Raw genomic sequence first — 20,221 nt, forward strand, 5'->3', positions numbered from 1 at the left:
CTGTAATCCCAGCCCTTTGGGAGGCCAAGGCGGGCAGATCACCTGAGGTCAGGAGTTCGAGACCAGCCTGACCAACATGGAGAAACCCTGTCTCTACTAAAAATTCAAAATCAGCCAGGCGTGGTGGCACATGCCTGTAATCCCAGCTACTAGGGAGGCTGAGGCAGGAGAATTACTTGAACCTTGGAGGCGGAGGTTGCGGTGAGCCGAGATCGCGCCACTGCACTGCAGCCTGGGAGACAAGTACGAAACTCCATCTCTAAAAAAAAAATAAATAAAAATAAAAAATAAAGTTTTGTTTTTACAAATGGTTGAATTACAAGGGATAAAGGGACCTACACAGATAATGCAGGAATCCAGGGCTGGCAGCTATAGAGCTCACACCACCCCGGGCCCAAGGATATGAGGGGTTGCAGAGATTAGAGAGCTCAGATGTGTTTGAGAACTGAAATAAGCCACAGTTTTTTAAAAAGTGTGACATTCTTGGCTGGGCATGGTGGCTCACGCCTGTAATCCCAACACTTTGGGAGGCCAAGGCGGGCAGATCACCTGAGGTCAAGGAGTTCAAGACCAGCCTGGCCAACATGGTGAAACCCCGTCTCTACTTAAAATATAAAAATTAGTTGGGCATCTGTAATCCCAGCTACTCAGGAGGCTGAGGCAGGAGAACTGCTTGAACCCGGGAGGTGGAGGTTGCAGTGAGCTGAGATCGCACCATTGCACTCCAGCCTGGGGAACAAGAGTGAGATTTTGTCTGAAAAAAAAACAAGAAAAACAAGTGGCATTCTTGTGACAACCAAAAACACTGAAAATAAAAACAAATCATTATAATATAGTGTAGCACAGAGCAGACAAGAGAAGTGACTTTCTTACTGAAGGCTGACTGAGGCAGTCTCACAAGAAAGAACCAGGAAAATGCATACCCTGACCTAAATCTTCTCCCCACTCTAATCTGCTGATAGGGTAAGCTCAATCAAGGAGAAGTTTAGGATCTCTCAGTGTACTCTGCCTTATGGAGCTGAGGGCAGGGAGGGGAAAGCTGAAGAGTGATTCTTGGAGGGAAAAATGGAGATTTCTCACCTTCATGCATCACCACAATCAATTCACTATTCACACGACAGCTAGAACAATCGTCATTTAAAACAAATGGAAGCATATTATAAACGCTGTTCCGTCCCTCTTGCTTTCTTCTCCTGGCAATATATTTTTGAGATTGTGTCTTATCAGTACACATAGATCTGCGTTGTCTTTTTAATGGCTGTCAGGGGTTACATTGTACAGACTCCCTTAATTTATTACTAAGTTTCTAACCAATAAATATTTTTCCCTAGATTTTTTGGCTGACACAAACAATAATGCAGTAAACATTTTTAAATACGATTTGGGGAAAGTACACTAGTGCGCGTATAAGATAAATTCTTAGACATGAAATGACTAGGTCTCAATATATGCACATTTGAAATTAATAGACTTTATCAAATTGTTCTCCAGTGTGCACTGTGATCAAAAGTGCATGAGAAGGCTTTTCCCATTAAATATCAGAGAGATGTTCAATGAATCTCATTGAAATTTAATTTGGGCTGCTTTGATTATGAATGATGTTGAACATTTTCTATATGTTTAAAAGTTATGTGTTTTTTTTCCTGTGAACTGCCCTGTTCATACCCTTTACTCATATTTCAATTATATTGTTTCTTATTAGTTCCTGAGTATTCTTCATAGGATAAAGAAAATGGCCCTTTGTCTACCATATTAAAATATGCTTAACAATTTGTCTTTGGATTTGGCTCTGTTTGGTCACTCAAGATTTAAAAAAAAATATATGTAGTCAAATTTATTAATGGTTCCTGGATTTGTGTCTTCATTAGAAAGGCCCTCTACATTAGTTGTTTATAAAAAGTATTCCACCATACCTTATTATATTTTATTGCCACGTTTAAATCTTTCATCTATCTGGAATTTATTTTGGCAAAGGAAGAAGGAGGTCTCACTCTTTTTCTCACATGAGTAGCTGATTGTCTTACATCATTTACTAAGTAAAGCACTTTCTCCACTGACTTAACACTGTTAACCTAATTTGTATAAGTCTTTGTATTTATTTCTGGATTTTTTATTCTATTGATCTATCTATATTTTAATACAACAATATTAGTTTATATTTACTGTGGATCTAGTAAATATTTTATCTACTATCTATAATCTTACCTATTAAGCTTTAATTTCAGAATATTCCCAGCCTCTGTTTATTTTTATTTTTTATTTTTATTTATTTATTTATTTATTTTGAGATGGAGTCTCGCTCTGTCACCCAGGCTGGAGTGCAGTGGCACGATCTCGGCTCACTGCAATCTCCTCCTCCTGGGTTCACGCCATTCTCCTGCCTCAGCCTCCCGAGTAGCTGGGACTACAGGCACCCGCCACCATGCCCAGCTAATTTTTTGTATTTTTAGTAGAGATGGGGTTTCACCGTGTTAACCAGGATGGTCTCCATCTGCTGACCTCATGATCCGCCCACCTCAGCCTCCCAAAGTGCTGGGATTACAGGTGTGAGCCACCGCGCCCGCCTCCGTTTATTTTTTATATCAATTTTAGAATTCATCATGACTTTTTAAGTTTCCCGTTAGTAATGTTTGTGGTTATATTCTCCCAACATCTAGGTACCTTGGATGTCTTTCTCGTTTCCTCTCTCTGTCTCTCATCTTCCTTCCTTCTACCTGCATTTCACTATATACTCTCTCTCCTAGTTCATGGCTACCCATAAACTTCTCCTAGTCTGCCCCTGCAGTGTGTAATCAAAGATACACCAGGTTGGTCAGGCGCGGTGGCTCACACCTGTAATCCCAGCACTTTGGGAGGCCAAGGCTGGTGGATCACTTGAAGTCAGGAGTCCGAGACCAGCCTGGCCAACATGGCAAAAATCTGTTTTCTACTAAAAATACAAAAATTAGCCAGGTGTGGTGGCAGGCACCTGTAATCCCAGCTACTCAGGAGGCTGAGACAGGACAATCACTTGAACCTAGGAGGCGGAGGTTGCAGTGAGCTGAGATCGCCCCACTGCTCTCCGGCCTGGGTGACAGAGCAAGACTCTGTCATAAAAAAAAAAAAAAAAAGATACAGCAGGTTGTGGTGAAATAAAATGTATCTATGGACGTGAAGCAGATAACTCAAACTTGATACTTAAAACAAGTATCATGTTACATATTCCTGTGCATATCAGAAAATTTACTTTGGGGCACAATATTTCTTGTATCTTTTTGTTATCATCATCTTTTTTCCTCCAATAAAAGAGATGAGATGGAAATAAGGCTAAATTTTTTTGGGGGAGAAATATACTTTACAATTATTCTAAATTTAACCCATTTTGAAAAAACAAATTAGGAATTTAAATTTAAAATTTACTTTTCTAAGAGTTTCTATCAAAACCTATCAGGTTTGAAACTTCCTTGTTATATAAGAAAAGTTAAAACCTCAAACTGAAAATGCCACTGATTATCACTGGTTTCTACACACAGAATATCTGAGGCATCTTAATTAATTTACCTCCGAGTAATCACTTAATAATGTAACCCCTTTAATCCTTTTGGGTTTCTTGTGGTCTCATTCTACTCCAGGTTTTTAAGATTTTCTACTTGGAGCATTAAAATAGCTGTTGAGTTTATTTTGCCTTTAGTTTTTCCCTTTCCTGTCTATCCTGCACCTATTACTACCTTAATATTTTAAATATGTATTTATCAAGTAAGTTCGTTTTTGAAGACTTTCAATGCTTTCCATGCCTAGTAAAAAATGTTCTAAATGCCAAAGCTAGTTAAAACCATTCAATTAGGGGTGAAGAGAATATATCTCCGTGGTGCATCTCTTGATGGCTGGCTTTATTTTGCCTCTGGATAAAGTTCAAAACTCCCTTGAACAGTGAATGGACTGTATATCATCACACAATCTCCCAGAAATATTGTTTCCTGCTATTTAACTTCTCGATAAGAAACCATAATCAAATGGCAGAGTTTACGCAGTAGGTACTCAATAAATATAAGTCGAATGAACAAACAAAGCTACATTCTCCAAGAAAATCCCTAATGTAATAATTAATACATTTTACAATCTGGAACCTATGGTTGTACATTTAACATCTATCAGTTCCATTTTTTCAGCTGCATATAATGCAACACATAAATGACTTAAATAATAGCAGCCACCAAATGTATTGTGTCATAATAAGAAGGCAAGATATAGGTCAGCATCAAAGTAGAGGAACTGCAGTCCTATTTTAGTTAGGATATGTATATTTGTTGTTTTTGTCTTTTTCTTTCTTTCTTTCTTTCTTTTTGGGCGGGGAGGGAGTTTCGCTCTGTTGCCCAGGCTGGGGTTCAATGACATGATCTCGGCTCACTGCAACCTCTGCCTCCTGGGTTCAAGTGATTCTCCTGCCTCACCCTCCCAAGTAGCTGGGACTACAGGCACCCGCCACCATGGCCAGCTAATTTTTGTATTTTTAGTAGAGACGAGGTTTCACCATGTTGGTCAGGCTGGTCTTGAACTCCTGACCTCAGGTGATCCATCTGCCTCGGCCTCCCAAAGTGCTGTGATTACAGGTGTGAGCCACAGTGCCTGGCCTATTTGTTGTTGTAATAAAGACCCAAAATAACAGTGGCTTAAAACATCCAGAATTATATTTCTCTGTCATGAAAACCTTTGGGTAGGTGGCCCAGGGCTGATATGCTACCCAAAGCTCAGATTACTTAGATATTTTCCTTTCATTTGCTCTTTTGTTCTGAGATGGCTTCTTCAGTTCTCACTATCACAGGTTCATTTCTGGAAGAAGATTGGGAAGGACAAAAAAAGGAGAAATAGTTCATATCCTTCCCCTTTAGGAGCTTCATCCAGACATTGCACATGACACTTCCATTGCCTTCAACTTAGCCACAGGGCCGTGTAACTTAAAGAAAGCCTGGAAAATATTGTCTGTAACTGGTGGGGTTCTATGTCAAGACATAAATTCTATTGCTATAGAAGAGGACTGTACATTTTGCAGAACAATATGCAACAGCTTAATGACTTTGTTAGGACGCCTGACTCTTTCCTTTTTGATCCTTGGAGACTGAAATAGTATCCCCTTCTAAAAGGCACAGGCCACATGAAGGAGGCTAGATACTTGAGCAAGAGCAGGGTGACGACAGGAAGAAAGGGGAAAGGGCTGTGGCGTGGGCATCCACAACTGTCTGCTGTGATCCTCATTCCTGTGTGCAGACTTTCTTCTCTAGCCAAACTCACTGATTTATTACTTCACAACCACATTCTGTGCTTAACTAAACATGCAGGCCCTTGCCTTCCCTCCATGTAGAAGGGGATTCCTCCTCCTTCCAGGCTACCCAAGTCTAAACTTTCTTTCAAAGATTTGTTATTCCATAAAACTTCCATACACGCATAAAACAGTGGCCTATGATCTTAATCCTGTACCAGTATTTCTAACATCTGGCACATGTATATGGAACTCACTTGCTAATTATGTTTGCATGAATAAATACAATTTCTTTAGAATGAAACTTTCTTTATTCTTTGTTTCTCAGAGTTTGTTTTAGAGTGTCTTATGTGGAACAGGCGACTGACTGATTTAAAAGAACTTAGGGTTGTTTATTTAGGTTTAATACAGTTCAACCTGGAGACAGATGAATAGACAGATGGTTTTGCAGGTTCTTCTCCTGTGGGCCAGCAATCTTTCAAAAGACATTTTATTTACAAAACAGTGAGAAATATATTGTAAAAGTATAACTCTAAGTAAATTAGCAAAATGAGATAAAGTGAACTCTAGTTCATTATAATAAAAAAGATTTAAAAGGCAGAAAACCCAAGTTAAGTTGCTTATCTCATCATAGCAAAATTAATGATCAATAGATGTAGACCAAATATGCTTGATTTTTTTTTAATGAAAAGTTTGGGCATAATGTCAGAGGTACATAGCATTTAAACATTTCTATAAATAAATGCTTGTTGAAGGAGCTCCATCAATATTACAATAGTGTTTCTAGTTTTACCACTATAATGTTATGTAATAATAACATATTAAATTAGTTACTGGAATTGTGATTATTTTTCTAAATAATTTCTATTTGAATAAAATAAATAGAAGGCAGGATAAAATAAATAGAAGACACTCCATGGAGAATATCCTTTCAACTGAAATCAAAATCTAATTAGTATAGAAATAAAAGTACTCAAATATTGTTGAGATCAACATAGAAGGTAATGCAGAAGAAAATACTATGATTATGGAAACAGCTCTGAGAGTCACGAGTATGAAAAATAGTATTCAAGGAAGCAAGCATTCTAAATATATTTCTTGTCTTAATAAGCAAAAATAAAATTTCATGCTGAAATGAAGGGAACAACTCATAAATTAAGGAGGCAATTTATACTGGAATAATAACTTATAAATTGTTTTAAATAATGGGCCAATCATTTACAAAAATAAGCTATCAGTAACCTAGAAGCAGTCTTTTCTAAAGTTTAGAACAAGGCATATTTAATGTCCAGGTGTAAAATTGGCATTAGTCTAAAAGCAAATTAAATATCCTAGCACTGTTATTTGTATGAGGTCTAAGCACAGGGAAAGTCTTAGCTGACGCTGAGATTGACAATGCTGAACTTGATTTTACGAAGAAATGAAACTGCCTTTATAGTCAGTGATCACTTTTTATGAATTATATGAAGTCTACAGTCAGGTGCAGAAATGATTTAACTTACTAAATGAGATTACAAAGATTATTATATGTCACTCTGAGTAGATCAGATTAAAACATGGCAGGAGGACCTATGGAAAAGCAGTCTTAGGAGAAATGACTGAACAGATCGTGTTAGCCCTGGCTGCAGGCTGACTTCTCTCCTTGTGCTCCCTTCCTGGGCTGTTTCTCCTCCTACTCAGCATCTGCATTCTCCTTTGAGCCCCCGCTGCAGAGAAGTGCGATGCGCTAGAGCCTTGCTATTCCAGCCGTGGTTCTCTGACCGACCACATGAGCATCACCTGGGACCTTGTTAGGATCTCAGAATCCCAGACTCCAATCCTTACGGCAAGAATCAGAATCTTTAAGATTTTCAAGAGATTCCTGTGCACACAAAGGTTTGAGAAACACTGCTTTTGAGTCCCAAGGATTCGGTTTATACAGAACAGCAGTTATTCTGATACACACGGCACTGTTCATTGCGCTTGGTACCACCAGAACATATTTCCGTGTGGATTTCTGGAGTCATGGTGCTATGACTATGGTTTTCATGTCAGGTTTTACAAGACCAAATATGGTTTTAAAGGTAACACGAAGATTTGATTGCATTTTATTTTAAAATGTCTATTTTAACTTTAAACACTGTAGATAAAAAGCCTTCAACATGCATTGATGATTACCAAGGCATACAGTTATGCTGTCAGGCTAACATTTTTTAGATTTGAAATAAAAGTTCTTCCACTATCCCTGCTTAATTAAATAATGTCCATAAACTACCAAGTAAGCTACTACAAACAAACAAATCTGGTACCATTTGCAGCTTCTTCTATTTGTGATTCCCAAAATTCCCAATGCTTTGCAATTAAAATCCAGTTCAGAAATAAAAGAGATGCTATGTATGGGTAAAATAAAAGTGCAACTGTCATCCACAGCCCTGGATTGAATTGCAACATCCATCTAACCAGCCACTCTGTCCATGTTGATTTATTTTGCTTTAAGTAATTGCAGCCCATTTGACCTTCCAAAATATAGCTTTCGTTTGTCTTATGTATTGGAGTCTAAATGAATTTTATTTGAATAAAATGCATTTGATTCTAAAGCATTTTGAAAGCTGGAACTAAGTATGAGTTCGATGGAGAAGGCAGGGCTGTCTGGAGCCCGAGTTAATTGGATGCATCACTTCTTCTGGAGTCACTTGATCACAACAAATTGACACCTGCAAACTTCTCCCCTGTACCTTCCTGATCCCGGTCAAGTCATTCTCAAGTAGAAGCAGCCGAGTCATTTTTATTCATTTTTGATGTGAACCAAACTTTCAAGCTAGGACTTGCCATGAAACAAATTACACATTCCTTGTGGCTACTAAAAAAATTAGTTTATTAGCACAAGAGTCTGGATTTGAGAATAAAATCATAGATATAAATAATCTATATTTCTTACAGTAAAAGAGATATTTCTTCTGAAATTACTTGTTTCTTGGTGGTGTAACATTCTAGCATTGCATTCATCCATTCTTTCAGTCAATGTGTCAATAGGCAGTTACTGAGCGTGCACCTAGTTATATAAAGAATTATAAGATAAAAACCCCTAAGTGTAGGAATCTCAGTTCAGAAGAGACAGGTGCTCAACAAACCATTGCTAAGCAATGTAATAATGGTGTATTGGACATAGGTTACTTGATCTGTGGAAATACAGAAGAAATAATAGGAAAGGGGTAGCTAGGTTAATTAGTATTTTGTTTTGCTTGGTAACTGGTCCTAACTTTTAAAAAATATATATATGGCGATAGGGTTTGCAATTATATTTGAACAAGTTGGTTAGGAAATAAAACATTTTCCACCATTAAGAATTAGAATACCTATAATCATCATAGGGAGAATGTCCATTTTCAAAATAAGAATCAGGCCGGTGTGGTGGCTCACGCCTGTAATCCCAGCACTTTGGGAGTCCGAGGCAGGTGGATCACGAGGTCAGGAGATCGAGACCATGCTGGCTAACACGGTGAAACCCCGCCCCTACAAAAAATACAAAAAAATATTAGCCAGGCGTGGTGGCGGGCGCCTGTGGTCCCAGCTGCTTGGGAGGCTGAGGCAGGAGAATGGCGTGAACCCAGGAGGCGGAGCTTGCAGTAAGCTGAGATCGCGCCACTGCACTCCAGCCTGGGTGACTGAGCGAGATTCCGTCTCAAAAAAATAAATAAATAAATAAATAAATAAATAAATAAATAAATAAATAAATAATCGGCCGGGGGCTGTGGCTCATGCCTGTAATCCCAGCACTCTGGGAGGCTGAGGTGGGTGAATCACTTGAGGTCCGGAGTTCGGCACCAGCCTGACCAACATGGTGAAACCGTGTCTCTAATAAAAATACACAAATTAGCTGGATGTCGTGGTACACACCTGTAATCCCAGCTACTTGGGTGGCTGAGGCAGGGGAATCATTTGAACCCAGGAGGCGGAGGTTGTAGTGAGCCGAGGTGGTGCCACTGCACTCCAGCCTGGGTGACTCTGTCTCAAAAATAAATCAGTAAATAAATTAATAAATAATAAAAATAAGAATTATAAGAAAGAAAAATATTAAAATTGTATCTAAATAAAAAATACTTTTAAAGAAATCCTTAATACTGAATTTTTGAAGTACAGTTAGACCTCTGTATTTGTGAATCCATCTGTGGATCCAACCAATGGCAAATAGAAAAAAATTAAAAATAACAATAAGATGATAAATCTAAGTAACCTCGAGATTATTTAAATTATATGGGAGGCTGTGCATAGGTTATATGCAAATACTACACCATTTTATAACAGGGACTTGAAAATGCGTGGATTTGGGTATCTATGGGGTGGGTGGGGATTGGTGTGGAACAATCCCCTCACAGATAGAGAGGGATGACTTGTATTCATTAATCTCACTTGATGGATATATCCTTTTTGCATGCGTGTAAGAACACAGTAATCTTTTCTATCATCGAGATGATTTTCTACTCTGCCCATTATTTACACCACATTTAGGTTCCAGCCTGGTTTTCCTCTGCTACTTAGTACCCTTCTGCACTACTTCCCCTGAATTAATTGATATAATGAGCTGATGTAAATTACTTTCAATATTGGGCTGAGCTAATATTAACACGCAATAATTTAGAAAGTAAATATACCATACAACACCATATACGTACTGAATTCCAAAATTAAGTATCAAGGATGTTTTAGTTTCATGTAATTTTGAAGTGTCTAGCCCATTGCTTCCTTCCATCATATGGAGAACCACCTGCTCTGGATGTAAACAGCTTCTGCTGTGTGTGTTCCCACGCCTCAGGGCCTGTACAGAATAGTGGCTATAGGAAAGGACCCTCACAACCCTGCACCTCCCACTGCTTTCCCTCTTCCACCTCCTTATCAGTGCTTTTCTCACCTGTTCTGCTAGGAATGATTTTCCACATTTTAATCATAAACATACAACTCTTCTTTTCAGGCCCGGGTGAAATGTTCTGAACTTTATGAAGCCCTTTGTTTATCATCCACTTGTAACTCCTCTAGTATCCAAATTTGTATAGCATTTCATGTATCTTTTATGACTCGTCAAATTCTTCTGGGTTTGCATTTTTCATGAATCAGATCCCCACCCCACCTCCACTCAAATTTGGAGATGAAACATCTTTGCAGCCTTGATAACACTGAGCCCAAATTTTATAAAAAAGTAAGTGTCTATTAAATTTAGGGTGAATTTTCCATCCCTCATGATAATTCAACAAGATGCTTTTGTTTATATTGTATTTTTCCCCAATGTTCTTCCTCTCATTTTCTTCTCTTGTAGTCCTGTCCATTCATTGAGTCTCAACCTAAAAGCTTTTAATTGTGCCCAAAATGTACACGATTCCTCATGTGAAATCCCGTAGTACTTTATTTGTCCCTGAATTATGCTGTTTTTCATTTCTTCCTTGCACTGTAGTTTTCATACATACTGTATCTACTTCTATATGAACTATGAGCTCTTCTGCAAGGCTGTGAATACAGTCGTAGTCATCTTCTATTTTCCGTAGTGCTGTGCATATAGCAGGTGCTCAATCAATGTTTGTTGCAGGAGTAAAAGTTTGTAAAAAGTTGTGGAAGAACAGCAAGCTACTCAGAGCCAGGGGCTCCATGCCAAACTGAGCCAAGCCCAGCTACAGGTGGTTTTAGGCATGGCTAGTGGTAAATTGAGAACAGGAGTTGGGGAATGCTATTTCTGAGGCCAGCTCTATCAGATTTTGTAGCAGGGAGCTGCTAGGGCATTATGATAAAGGGGTTGCTTACGGGTGGCTCTTTATCTGTCCTTTGCCGGTGACCCATGATTATAGATTCTGCTATTTTAATCTGGGAAAGTTTTCCTGTTTTTGAGAGTTCCCTACTAAAGTCTAGATGTCCTTTGTGAATACTGGTACATCACAATGAATACCTTTGTTATCTGTGAGCATCTTCAGCAGGATTATAACAAAAATCAGGTTGTGGGGTAGATGGAGAGAGGAATTGATGGGAGGGATGAGTGGATGGAACCAGGAGAAAGGGTTTGTGCCATTGAAACAGGGGTGTTTCAGGACAAATTTCAGCCTCACGGTTTCTGAGGTACAGTAAAGCTGTGCCCTGGAGGCTGTGTTTCAGAAATCTAAAGCTTCCATTTATTGGCCCACTATTTCCTGCCTATTAATTGTCTGTTAATACTTCATGAACATTATCCCCAAACCTTAAAATTATTTGTAAGATAGAATTTTCCTGTTTTTCAAAGGTGAAAACTAAGGTTCAGAAAGGTTCAGTTAAGTAGCTACAATTAGTCATCTTAATAAAAAGATATAGATTTGAACACAAAACCTGTATCTTTTCTTCTGTATTATGCTTGCTGCCTCTTTAAGCAGGCTGCTTTAGTTATCCAGTGGGAAATAGGTGTTTGGGAGACTTAGAAATCTTTTCTTTCTAAGTTAGTATATTTTCATTGCTGTTATCATGACATTATTTCAAAAACTCAAATTGCTATGAAAAACTTGGTGATACCTCTCTTTACGTCAGTTTTTGGCTTGACAAAGAATAGAATAAAACAAGAAATAAGACAGCTTATCTTCGATCTCTCACCAGGAGGGAACTTAGCTGCTGTCTTTGTTTTGGGGTAAAAGAAAAATAAAATGAATCTGTGATATTCAAGTAAATCCCTCAGTTGTTTGTTAGTGTCTACTGTTTACTCAAAAATGGGAAGCTCCAGGTCTGTGATACATCATCTTTGTTGCACTTGGCACCTTCTATCATGAATCATATTAATCTGCTTAAACTAACAAGGATTAATTGCCTTGGTAAGGCAACCTGGCATTGAAATGATATATTGCCCAGACAGCTTGGAATTTGGCCACTCATAAATCTCATTTGTTTGTTGGTTTATTTCTGTTTGTCTCTCTCTCTGACAGATGTGTGCCCAATCACTGTGAGCATGGTGGAAAGTGCTCGCAAACATGGGACAGCTTCAAATGCACTTGTGATGAGACAGGATACAGTGGGGCCACCTGCCACAACTGTGAGTGCCAATTTATCTCACTTTAATCTTGTAATTGCATGAGAATCTCAAGTCTTGAGCTGTGCTTTGAAGCTCAGTAACCTGAATAATCCACATAATACATCACTCGAATCTGAAAAACCAAGATTCCAATTGTCATTTCTCCAAAAAAAAGAAATACACTATTCTACTTGTTAAAATATGTTCTCTGGTGGCAAAGGACTCAAAAAGAAGGACCAGCATTTATTCTGTTCCATAAACATATAGTTGAGATTGGAAGGCCAAACTTGGATTCGCCTCTCTGTGTCTAACCCACATCTGTTGGGTCGATTGTTTGGGAAATCGTGTTAGTGTGATGTCTCTGACTGGACCCTCATTTATTAATTAATCAGAGAGGGAGACACAGTGTAATTGGAACATTTAGTTTCTGGATGATGGCTGCCTCATGCTTTAGCCCAACTATTTGACTACCTTTTTTTAGATCAAAGAAATGAGTCCGAAATGGAATATCTAAAAGCCAATAGATAAAATAAAATACATAAGAAAGTAATAAAATGAAGACATGAGGGTAAAAATATTTTAAAATGTCAAAAATAAAAAGTAACATGCAAAAATGATTAGTAAAACACATATGTGCCTTGGTTTATATAAATAGCTTTATTCAAAAAGGTTAAATAAAAAATAAATTTCTGTACTTACAAAATTTAATGCTAACTCTTATAATTATAATATTAATTTTCCAATAATGCATCACCATTTGCAAAACACTTTTGAAAACAAAGCACTTTTGAAAACATATTTGGCATGAATCATATAATTACGAGAAGAGAGTCAACTGTTGGTTAGTGTGTGCATATGTATGTGCCTGTGTGTGTGTGTGTGTGTGTGTGTGTGTGTGTGTGTGTGTGTGTGTGTGTAGGGAAGGAAGAGCAAGAGAAAAAGAGAGATTCAACCTTCTCTCAATATGCCCAAACACTGAAACTCTAATATCTAAATCCTCCGATTATACAAACAGATTTCACTTTACTTTTAGGAAATGGTGACAAGCAAACTATCTCAGAGTAGAGCCCTGTGTATAGTAAAAATGTCATACAGCTCTCTAAGCCTTTCCATTGTGTTATTTGTAGTAATGTGCTAGAAGAAATCGTGTTTTGAATATATTGTAAAATGTTGACTTACAAAGTTGCACACATTTATTTGTTTAGGTAGATATTCAAAAACAAGAGGCAAAGGAAATCTTGACAAAACTAACAATGGAAAGATGTCAAGAAGGTCAAAATAGATACTTACTAGATTCATTATCTGTGTTTACATATATGAAAGTATTTTAATGAATAAAGAACAAAAATGATTGATACCGAAATTAATTCAAAGAGTTATAACTAAAATTGTTCCTTACCAATCACATCAAAATATTAACCTCCAGTATGTGACATTTATTAAATAGAATGTGATGCTAGAATTACGTTGATGAAACTGGGTGTCTTCGCTCCACTAGCATAATTTTTATCGTGTGTTATAAATACCATATTTAATTACACGGGATCTTGTTCCTGAAATACGATAATGCTAACCAATGGTCAAGAGCAAGAAATCGGTGGTGGTTGCACGGATTTTCTATCTCAGTGATGGCTTTTATATTGAACTGAAAAGCAACTTATTCTTTTTTTATAGCTGTTTCCATCATTAAAATACACAGCAAAAAGACAAAAAAAAAATTTAAAATGTATGCTACTGGTTGAGTAGCTGAGGTTTGTTTTGTTTTTTAAGGGTAATGACTCCAAGGATTAGAAATGTCCTAAGTGTGTTTAGGTTTGGCCCTAGTGGCCAGCTCCAAAGGTAAAAGACAAAAATTGTCTTTTGTTCTGCTGCTCCTTCCTACTTGTTCCTTGCTCCATTTTGTTGGATCTTTAAAAGCAGAATCATTCTTTTTAATAATAAAAGCCTGATCTTTTGTTGTCTTCTCCAAATGAAGCCAAAATTTTGAATATCCAACGTGTGCATAAATAGAGGTGAAAAGACCATACTGCATAATTGAAGAGAGGGTTGGCTGGTGACTTTTTTCTTTTGAAAAATATACATCCTAGCTTATTGAAAGCCATTTGCCTCCTAATAACCTGAAAGACTTGATACAGTCTTACTTACTCAAATGGATTAGTTAAAAATTTCACACAGCACAAATGTAAGAAGATACAATGTATGTCATTCAGTTTGACACAGAATGAACAATTTTACATTTTTGCGAAATCAATGACCACATTCAAAGCAACAAGAACGAAGTGCAAAGGCCCCAGTTTCTGATGTGTCTGACGCTAGCTATAAAACCATCAGGCCGTGTGCCTTTGTGGTCAATCATTTGACTTTTCTTGCACTTTGTTCGACTGAAGTCTCTTGGTATTCTACAAGCCAGTGAGCTGAGATTTGCAGTTGCTTATTCTGTATTCTGTGGGTTTGAACTGTGTAAGTAACATAAAATATTTTGCTTCATTATTTCCTGCAGAAGACCAAGCATTCATCTTGAAAAGAAATCATGCTAATTATTTTAAATAGTATTTTTTATTTAAAAAAGCAGCTAACTAAGAGCTAAAGTTTAATATAATAGAACATTTGTTAGAGTTTCAAACGTTACAGGCTACAATATTTTAGCACACCTTCTACACTAGCCCGGGCTTGGTCAGGATGAGACAGTAGTGTTATGAGTGACCTGTGATCATCCAGGCTAGAAGCTCTAGTTCAAGATGGAACAGAGAAGCCTTTTTGCTTGGTCACACTGCCTTGTGTTGACTTTGACTCTACCATTTTCTTACTTGTACTCTAGGCCATTTAAATTATTTGAGCTTCAGTTTTCTCCTGTAGGAATAGATAATTAACAGTGCTCACCTCTTCAAGCCATTATGAGATTAAATGAAACGATGTACAGAAGATGCTGAGAAAAACTTTGGCTTATGTGGTACTCAATAAATTTTTGTCATTTCATCACTTTCAGAGCAATCGTCCTTTTCCTTTGAACTTCTATACCAATAATTGCCCAAATCACACAATGTGTCTCTTAATTTAATGTCACCATACATTGTTTGCTATCACTTTTATGGCAGATTTGGACTGCAGTGAATGACTGGTTTCCATAGTATTTTTCTCCAGAAGAACTGAAGAGCATTAAGAGAAACCTGTATGCCTCCTAAACCTATGTCTCCTGTTTTCATTTGTTAGTTTGTGTGCACATGGGGACTTTGTTTTTACGTAAATTATCTGTAGGGCTTAGAGGACTGTCATTTGTGAACCGCTCCCCTGAGGAGCCAGGATGTCTCCCTTTGGGATGAGTAGACAACTCAATCCCACAGACAAAGCCAAAGATCACAGAAGATAGTCAGATCACAGGAAAGGGAAAGCCAGTTTTTGTTGTTTAAAAACAAAAGAGGCAAGTTTGTTACAAAATGCAAATACATTAAATTGTTGAAGTTTTATACTTGAAAAAATTTTCTCATACAGGCATTCCACTCTCCATAAATCCTTTAAGATCTGAATAGTAGCATATCTGAACACCAAACCATGACAAAGGGACTAAAATGATCATGTTGAACAGTTTGTGTTTATTGTATTGACTTATCCCTGCTTCAGTCTCCCAAAAGCACTTTAAGAATGTATCTTTTGCTTGGAGATGGAGTCTTGCTCTGTCACCCAGGCTTGAGTGCAGTGGCATGATCTTGGTTCACTGCAACCTCCACCTCCCAGGTTCCAGCGATTCTTCTGCCTCAGCCTCCCAAGTAGCTGGGACTACAGGCACGTGCCACCATGCCCAGCTAATTTTTTGTATTTTTAGTATAAATGGGGATTCACTGTGTTAGCCAGGATGGTCTTGATCTCCTGACCTCATGATCCGCCCGCCTTGGCCTCCCAAAGTGCTGGGATTACAGGCATGAGCCACCATGCCTGGCCAAACATTCTTATATATACTATTAGTTCCTTGTGTGGAACTGCTCTAAAAATTCCTTAGAATATCCTCAATAATATGAAAACTTTTGGCTAATTTAATGAATGCAAGAGGTTAAAGGATAGTATTTTAGTGTTCGACAAAAATAAGCAATGTTAGCCTTGGAAATGTATTAAATGTCAGATGTGCATTCTGACAGAAAATATTTTTGCAGATCTTTTTATTAAAGGAGAGATTTTCACGTTGCCCAAATATATAGATGTAGTGTTTCCAGGGGAAACAGGAGGAATAAACTAGATGACCTATATAATTCTCTTTTAATTTTAAAATCACGAGATTTAAAAATTCTGAAATACTAGTAAGGAACAGGTCCTGACATTGCCAAATAAAGCAAAAGTAAAATTTTTTCTAGCCAATGTTAGAGAAAAATTTAAATGTAAACGGTAACAATTGTACATGCCGTATGCTGGAGCATTTCCTCTGGGTTCATAAATGTGTAAACTGTAAATTGTGTTGCACCTTATTACAGCACACATGAGAGGTGCAGTGGATTTCAACAGCCCATACCATGTTGTTGATAATCCATTTCACCTATACTTGATATAATTCAAAGAATAATTTTCAAAATAAATTGAATTCTACTTGCTGTAGTCATACTAACATAGAGCATAAAGACCTAGATTTATTGGCATGAAGAAACTTGGTGTCTCTGTCCATTTGGAGTTTCTACAACTTAGGCATCATTGATAACTTGGAGTTTGAGCATTGCTACAAAAACAAGCAGCATTGGGTAGAATTGCGTTGGATATGGTATTAGTCTGTTCTCACACTGCTATAAAGTAATACCAGAGACTGGATAATTTAGAAAGAAAAGGGGTTTGACTCACAGTTCCACATAGCTGGGGAGGCCTCAGGAAACTTACCATCATGGTGGAAGGTGAAGGGGAAGCAAGGCCCTTCTTGACATGGTGGCAGGAGAGAGAATTGCAGGCAAAGGGGGAAGAACCCCTTATAAAACCATCATCTCGTGAGAACTCACCCGCTGTCATGAGAACAGCATGGAGGAACTTCGCCCATGATCCAATCACCTCCCTCCCTTGGCATGTGGGAATTACAGGTCCCTCCCTCAACACGTGGGCATTACAATTCAAGGTGAGATTTGGGTGGGGACACAGAGCCAAACCATAGCAGGTATCTAAAATAAAACTTAGATATTTAGCCTTAGGGAATTGGAATCCATCCTTTGGGGCAAGTTCACCTGGCTTGCCAGGTCCTACGTAATATGGCCATGTCTTTAACCTGATTTCCTCCCCTACATCTCCTCCCATTCTCCCCTTCAATGCACTGGCCTCCTTTCAGTTTTTGATGCATGCCCTGCACTCTCATACTCTTGCCCCTCCTATACCACGACCCCCCACCACAGGACATTTGCACATCTACCTCTCTGCTTTGTCTAGTACATTTCTACTCCTCCCTCAGATTTCAGCTCAGCAGTCATCTCAGAAAAGCTTTCCGTGACCCTGTAGTTAGATCAAATCTTCTTATTCTAAAACACACATATCTCTTTTAGCACTAGCAATGGTTATGATTTTGCACTTATTATTCATAATGATTTAATAATATCTTTCTCCTCCACTGGACTCTGCATCTCTGGCAGGAGGTGGTGCCACATTTCATCCACCATTTTAAATCTGAGGCTCGCCCAGCACAGACTATGCATACAGTGAATATGCACTGCCTCCAAGCATTCTTGAATGTCAAAGAGTATCCAGAGCAACAGTGTTTTCTTTAAATTTTATTCAATGCCCTCTTTACAGTAAATTTATGAAGATAGTGAAGCTATAAGGAGAGAGTACACTTACAGGGCAAAAAGAAAAATAGAATCAAATCCAATAACAAAATATGGATAAATGGAAGGCAGAGAGGGTAGTAACAATAATACCAAAAACTACCACAAGACATTAAACATTATTCTAAGAAATTATATGGAGGAATTTAGGATATTAGCAAAAAAAATCTACATATTTCAAATTATCTTTAAGGAAAATATTGTGCCATGTTAAGACACCCCATTCATTACTGAAATTTGTGAGAACTATGACATTATAGTAACAATAGCAAAGGAAGTTGCAACAAAGATGATATCTTAGATCAGCACTCTCCAACGTTTTTGGCACCAGGGGCCAGGTTCATAGGAGATAGTTTTTCTACAGACTAGGGTGGGGGAAGGGGGTAAGGGGATGGTTCCGGATGAAACTGTTCCACCTCAGATCACCAGGCATTAGTTGAATTCTCATAAGGAGTGCACAACCTCGATCCCTTACATGCACAGTTCACAGTAGGGTTTAGGATCCTATGAGAATCTATTGCTGCCGCTGATCTGACAGAAGACGGAGCTCAGGTGGGAATGCCCGCCTTCTGCTGTGAGGCCCAGTTGCTAACGGGTTGGGGACCCCTTATATCATAGAGTGTGGTCAATTACTATACTGGCTAACCGTAGGAGTTATTCTAAAATAGATACAGATATGTTTAAATATTGACTAGTACATGACAAGAAGTTTATTTTAAACTCTATAAAATTTGAATAACATGAACATAAAAATCTTTTGATTTATCATGTAATATTATATGTGTATCCTTGCTACAGGGAAGTTATGGAGAGGGGAAAACACTCAGGGTTTGAAATTAGATGTCCTGATGTCAAACCATCAGATCCTTAGGCTATGTGGCCAAACTTACTTCTCCATCAGTTGGACATGTCTAAGTTCCAGAAAAATGACTGTCTCCATACTTTATAAATCCTCTATTTCCTCAAACACGCTTGCTGCATTAAGTGTGGATTTCACTCGTACTTATAGAAGGTGAAGTCAGCTTTTCCAGTCCATGCCACAGGTTACTGACAGCAATAAAATAGGAATTCTTCAGATTTAATGACTTTCCTCCCCATCTCTCTGCCCCCGCTCCTCTGTGCTATCTTGGTTTTGTGTTTTTAGACAAGTCATTTAATGTCTTTAAACCTAAGTTTCCTTTTGAAAATTCAATGAGATATTGTTTATTAAAGTACTTTTTAATGTACCCCAGAACTTAAAGTATAATAATAAAAAAGTGCTTTTTAAATTCAGAAAATGTCCTACTTTTAAAGAACTTAAGCCACTAAGTTTCGAAAAACAGCTAGTCAAATTTTACTTTGAGTGTAAGTCGCATCTACTGATCCGTATACTCTTCATTCGGTACACAGGCCATATTTTCATATCAGTGATTCTCAATGAAAAGACCATAGGATGTCTCAGTATTTCAATAAATGCTCTTTGAAAAGATAAAGGTTTTTATTAGCAAGTATAATAGCCACACTAGCTGACTTATATGCATGGAGTACATCTACTCTTTCTAATCTAGATATGGTATTATGTAGTCAGGTTGTGCTTCTGTGTTATCAAGTGAGCAACTACCAAATTCCTTCAATTTACTTTCCATCCCATTCCCACACCATGATCTGTGTCAGATGCTCAGTGTGTCCCTGTTATTAAGGAGTGACTATGGGACCCAACTGCAGGACCACAGGACACTAAGGACCCATAGTGCTACCATCACTTATTCATTCATCAATATATTGAGAGCTGACTCCATTCCATATATGGAATAGATACTGGAGTGTGAAGTAGAGAGGGCAGAATACTAGGATTTAGCCCCCTCCAAAAATGTGTATAGTTTCATTAAAAATAAAAGTTCTTATCACCTTATTTCCACATCTCTGGTTCACCGGGATTGTGATCTAGGAATAAATTCTATGTATTCTTACCTCTTAGAATCTAGCTTGGCATTTTTCATGCTTACAAAATATGGATACATGTAGACACATAGGGGAAAAAATAAAATGATTTAATACTTTGTCACAAATTATTTGTTTTAAGCAATTATTTTAACTTTTCAGGTTGTATATTCAAAGGATTTGTTTGCTTTATTTCTGGGTTTGTTTTTCTAAGCATATGGACAGGGAGAAATCAGGGTGAGGTGATGCAACTTCAGCATGGTGCTTGGTAGAGAATATGGTTTTCAATAGAAT

The 20,221-nt window shown here is 37.8% G+C and overlaps 1 protein-coding gene across 1 annotated transcript in view; it reads left to right on the forward strand.

Annotated features, from left to right (window-relative positions):
- The window catches only part of CNTNAP2 (contactin associated protein 2), a 2,292,243-nt gene that overhangs the window by 1,355,005 nt on the left and 917,017 nt on the right, over positions 1-20,221 (forward strand). Inside the window, exon 11 of the mRNA XM_019031540.4 lies at positions 12,142-12,248. Within this exon, the coding sequence (XP_018887085.3) occupies positions 12,142-12,248 (107 nt within the window). The remainder of the gene's footprint in view (positions 1-12,141; positions 12,249-20,221) is intronic.

This window comes from Gorilla gorilla, chromosome 6, assembly GCF_029281585.2.
Source record: "Gorilla gorilla gorilla isolate KB3781 chromosome 6, NHGRI_mGorGor1-v2.1_pri, whole genome shotgun sequence".
Classification (NCBI taxonomy): domain Eukaryota; kingdom Metazoa; phylum Chordata; class Mammalia; order Primates; family Hominidae; genus Gorilla; species Gorilla gorilla.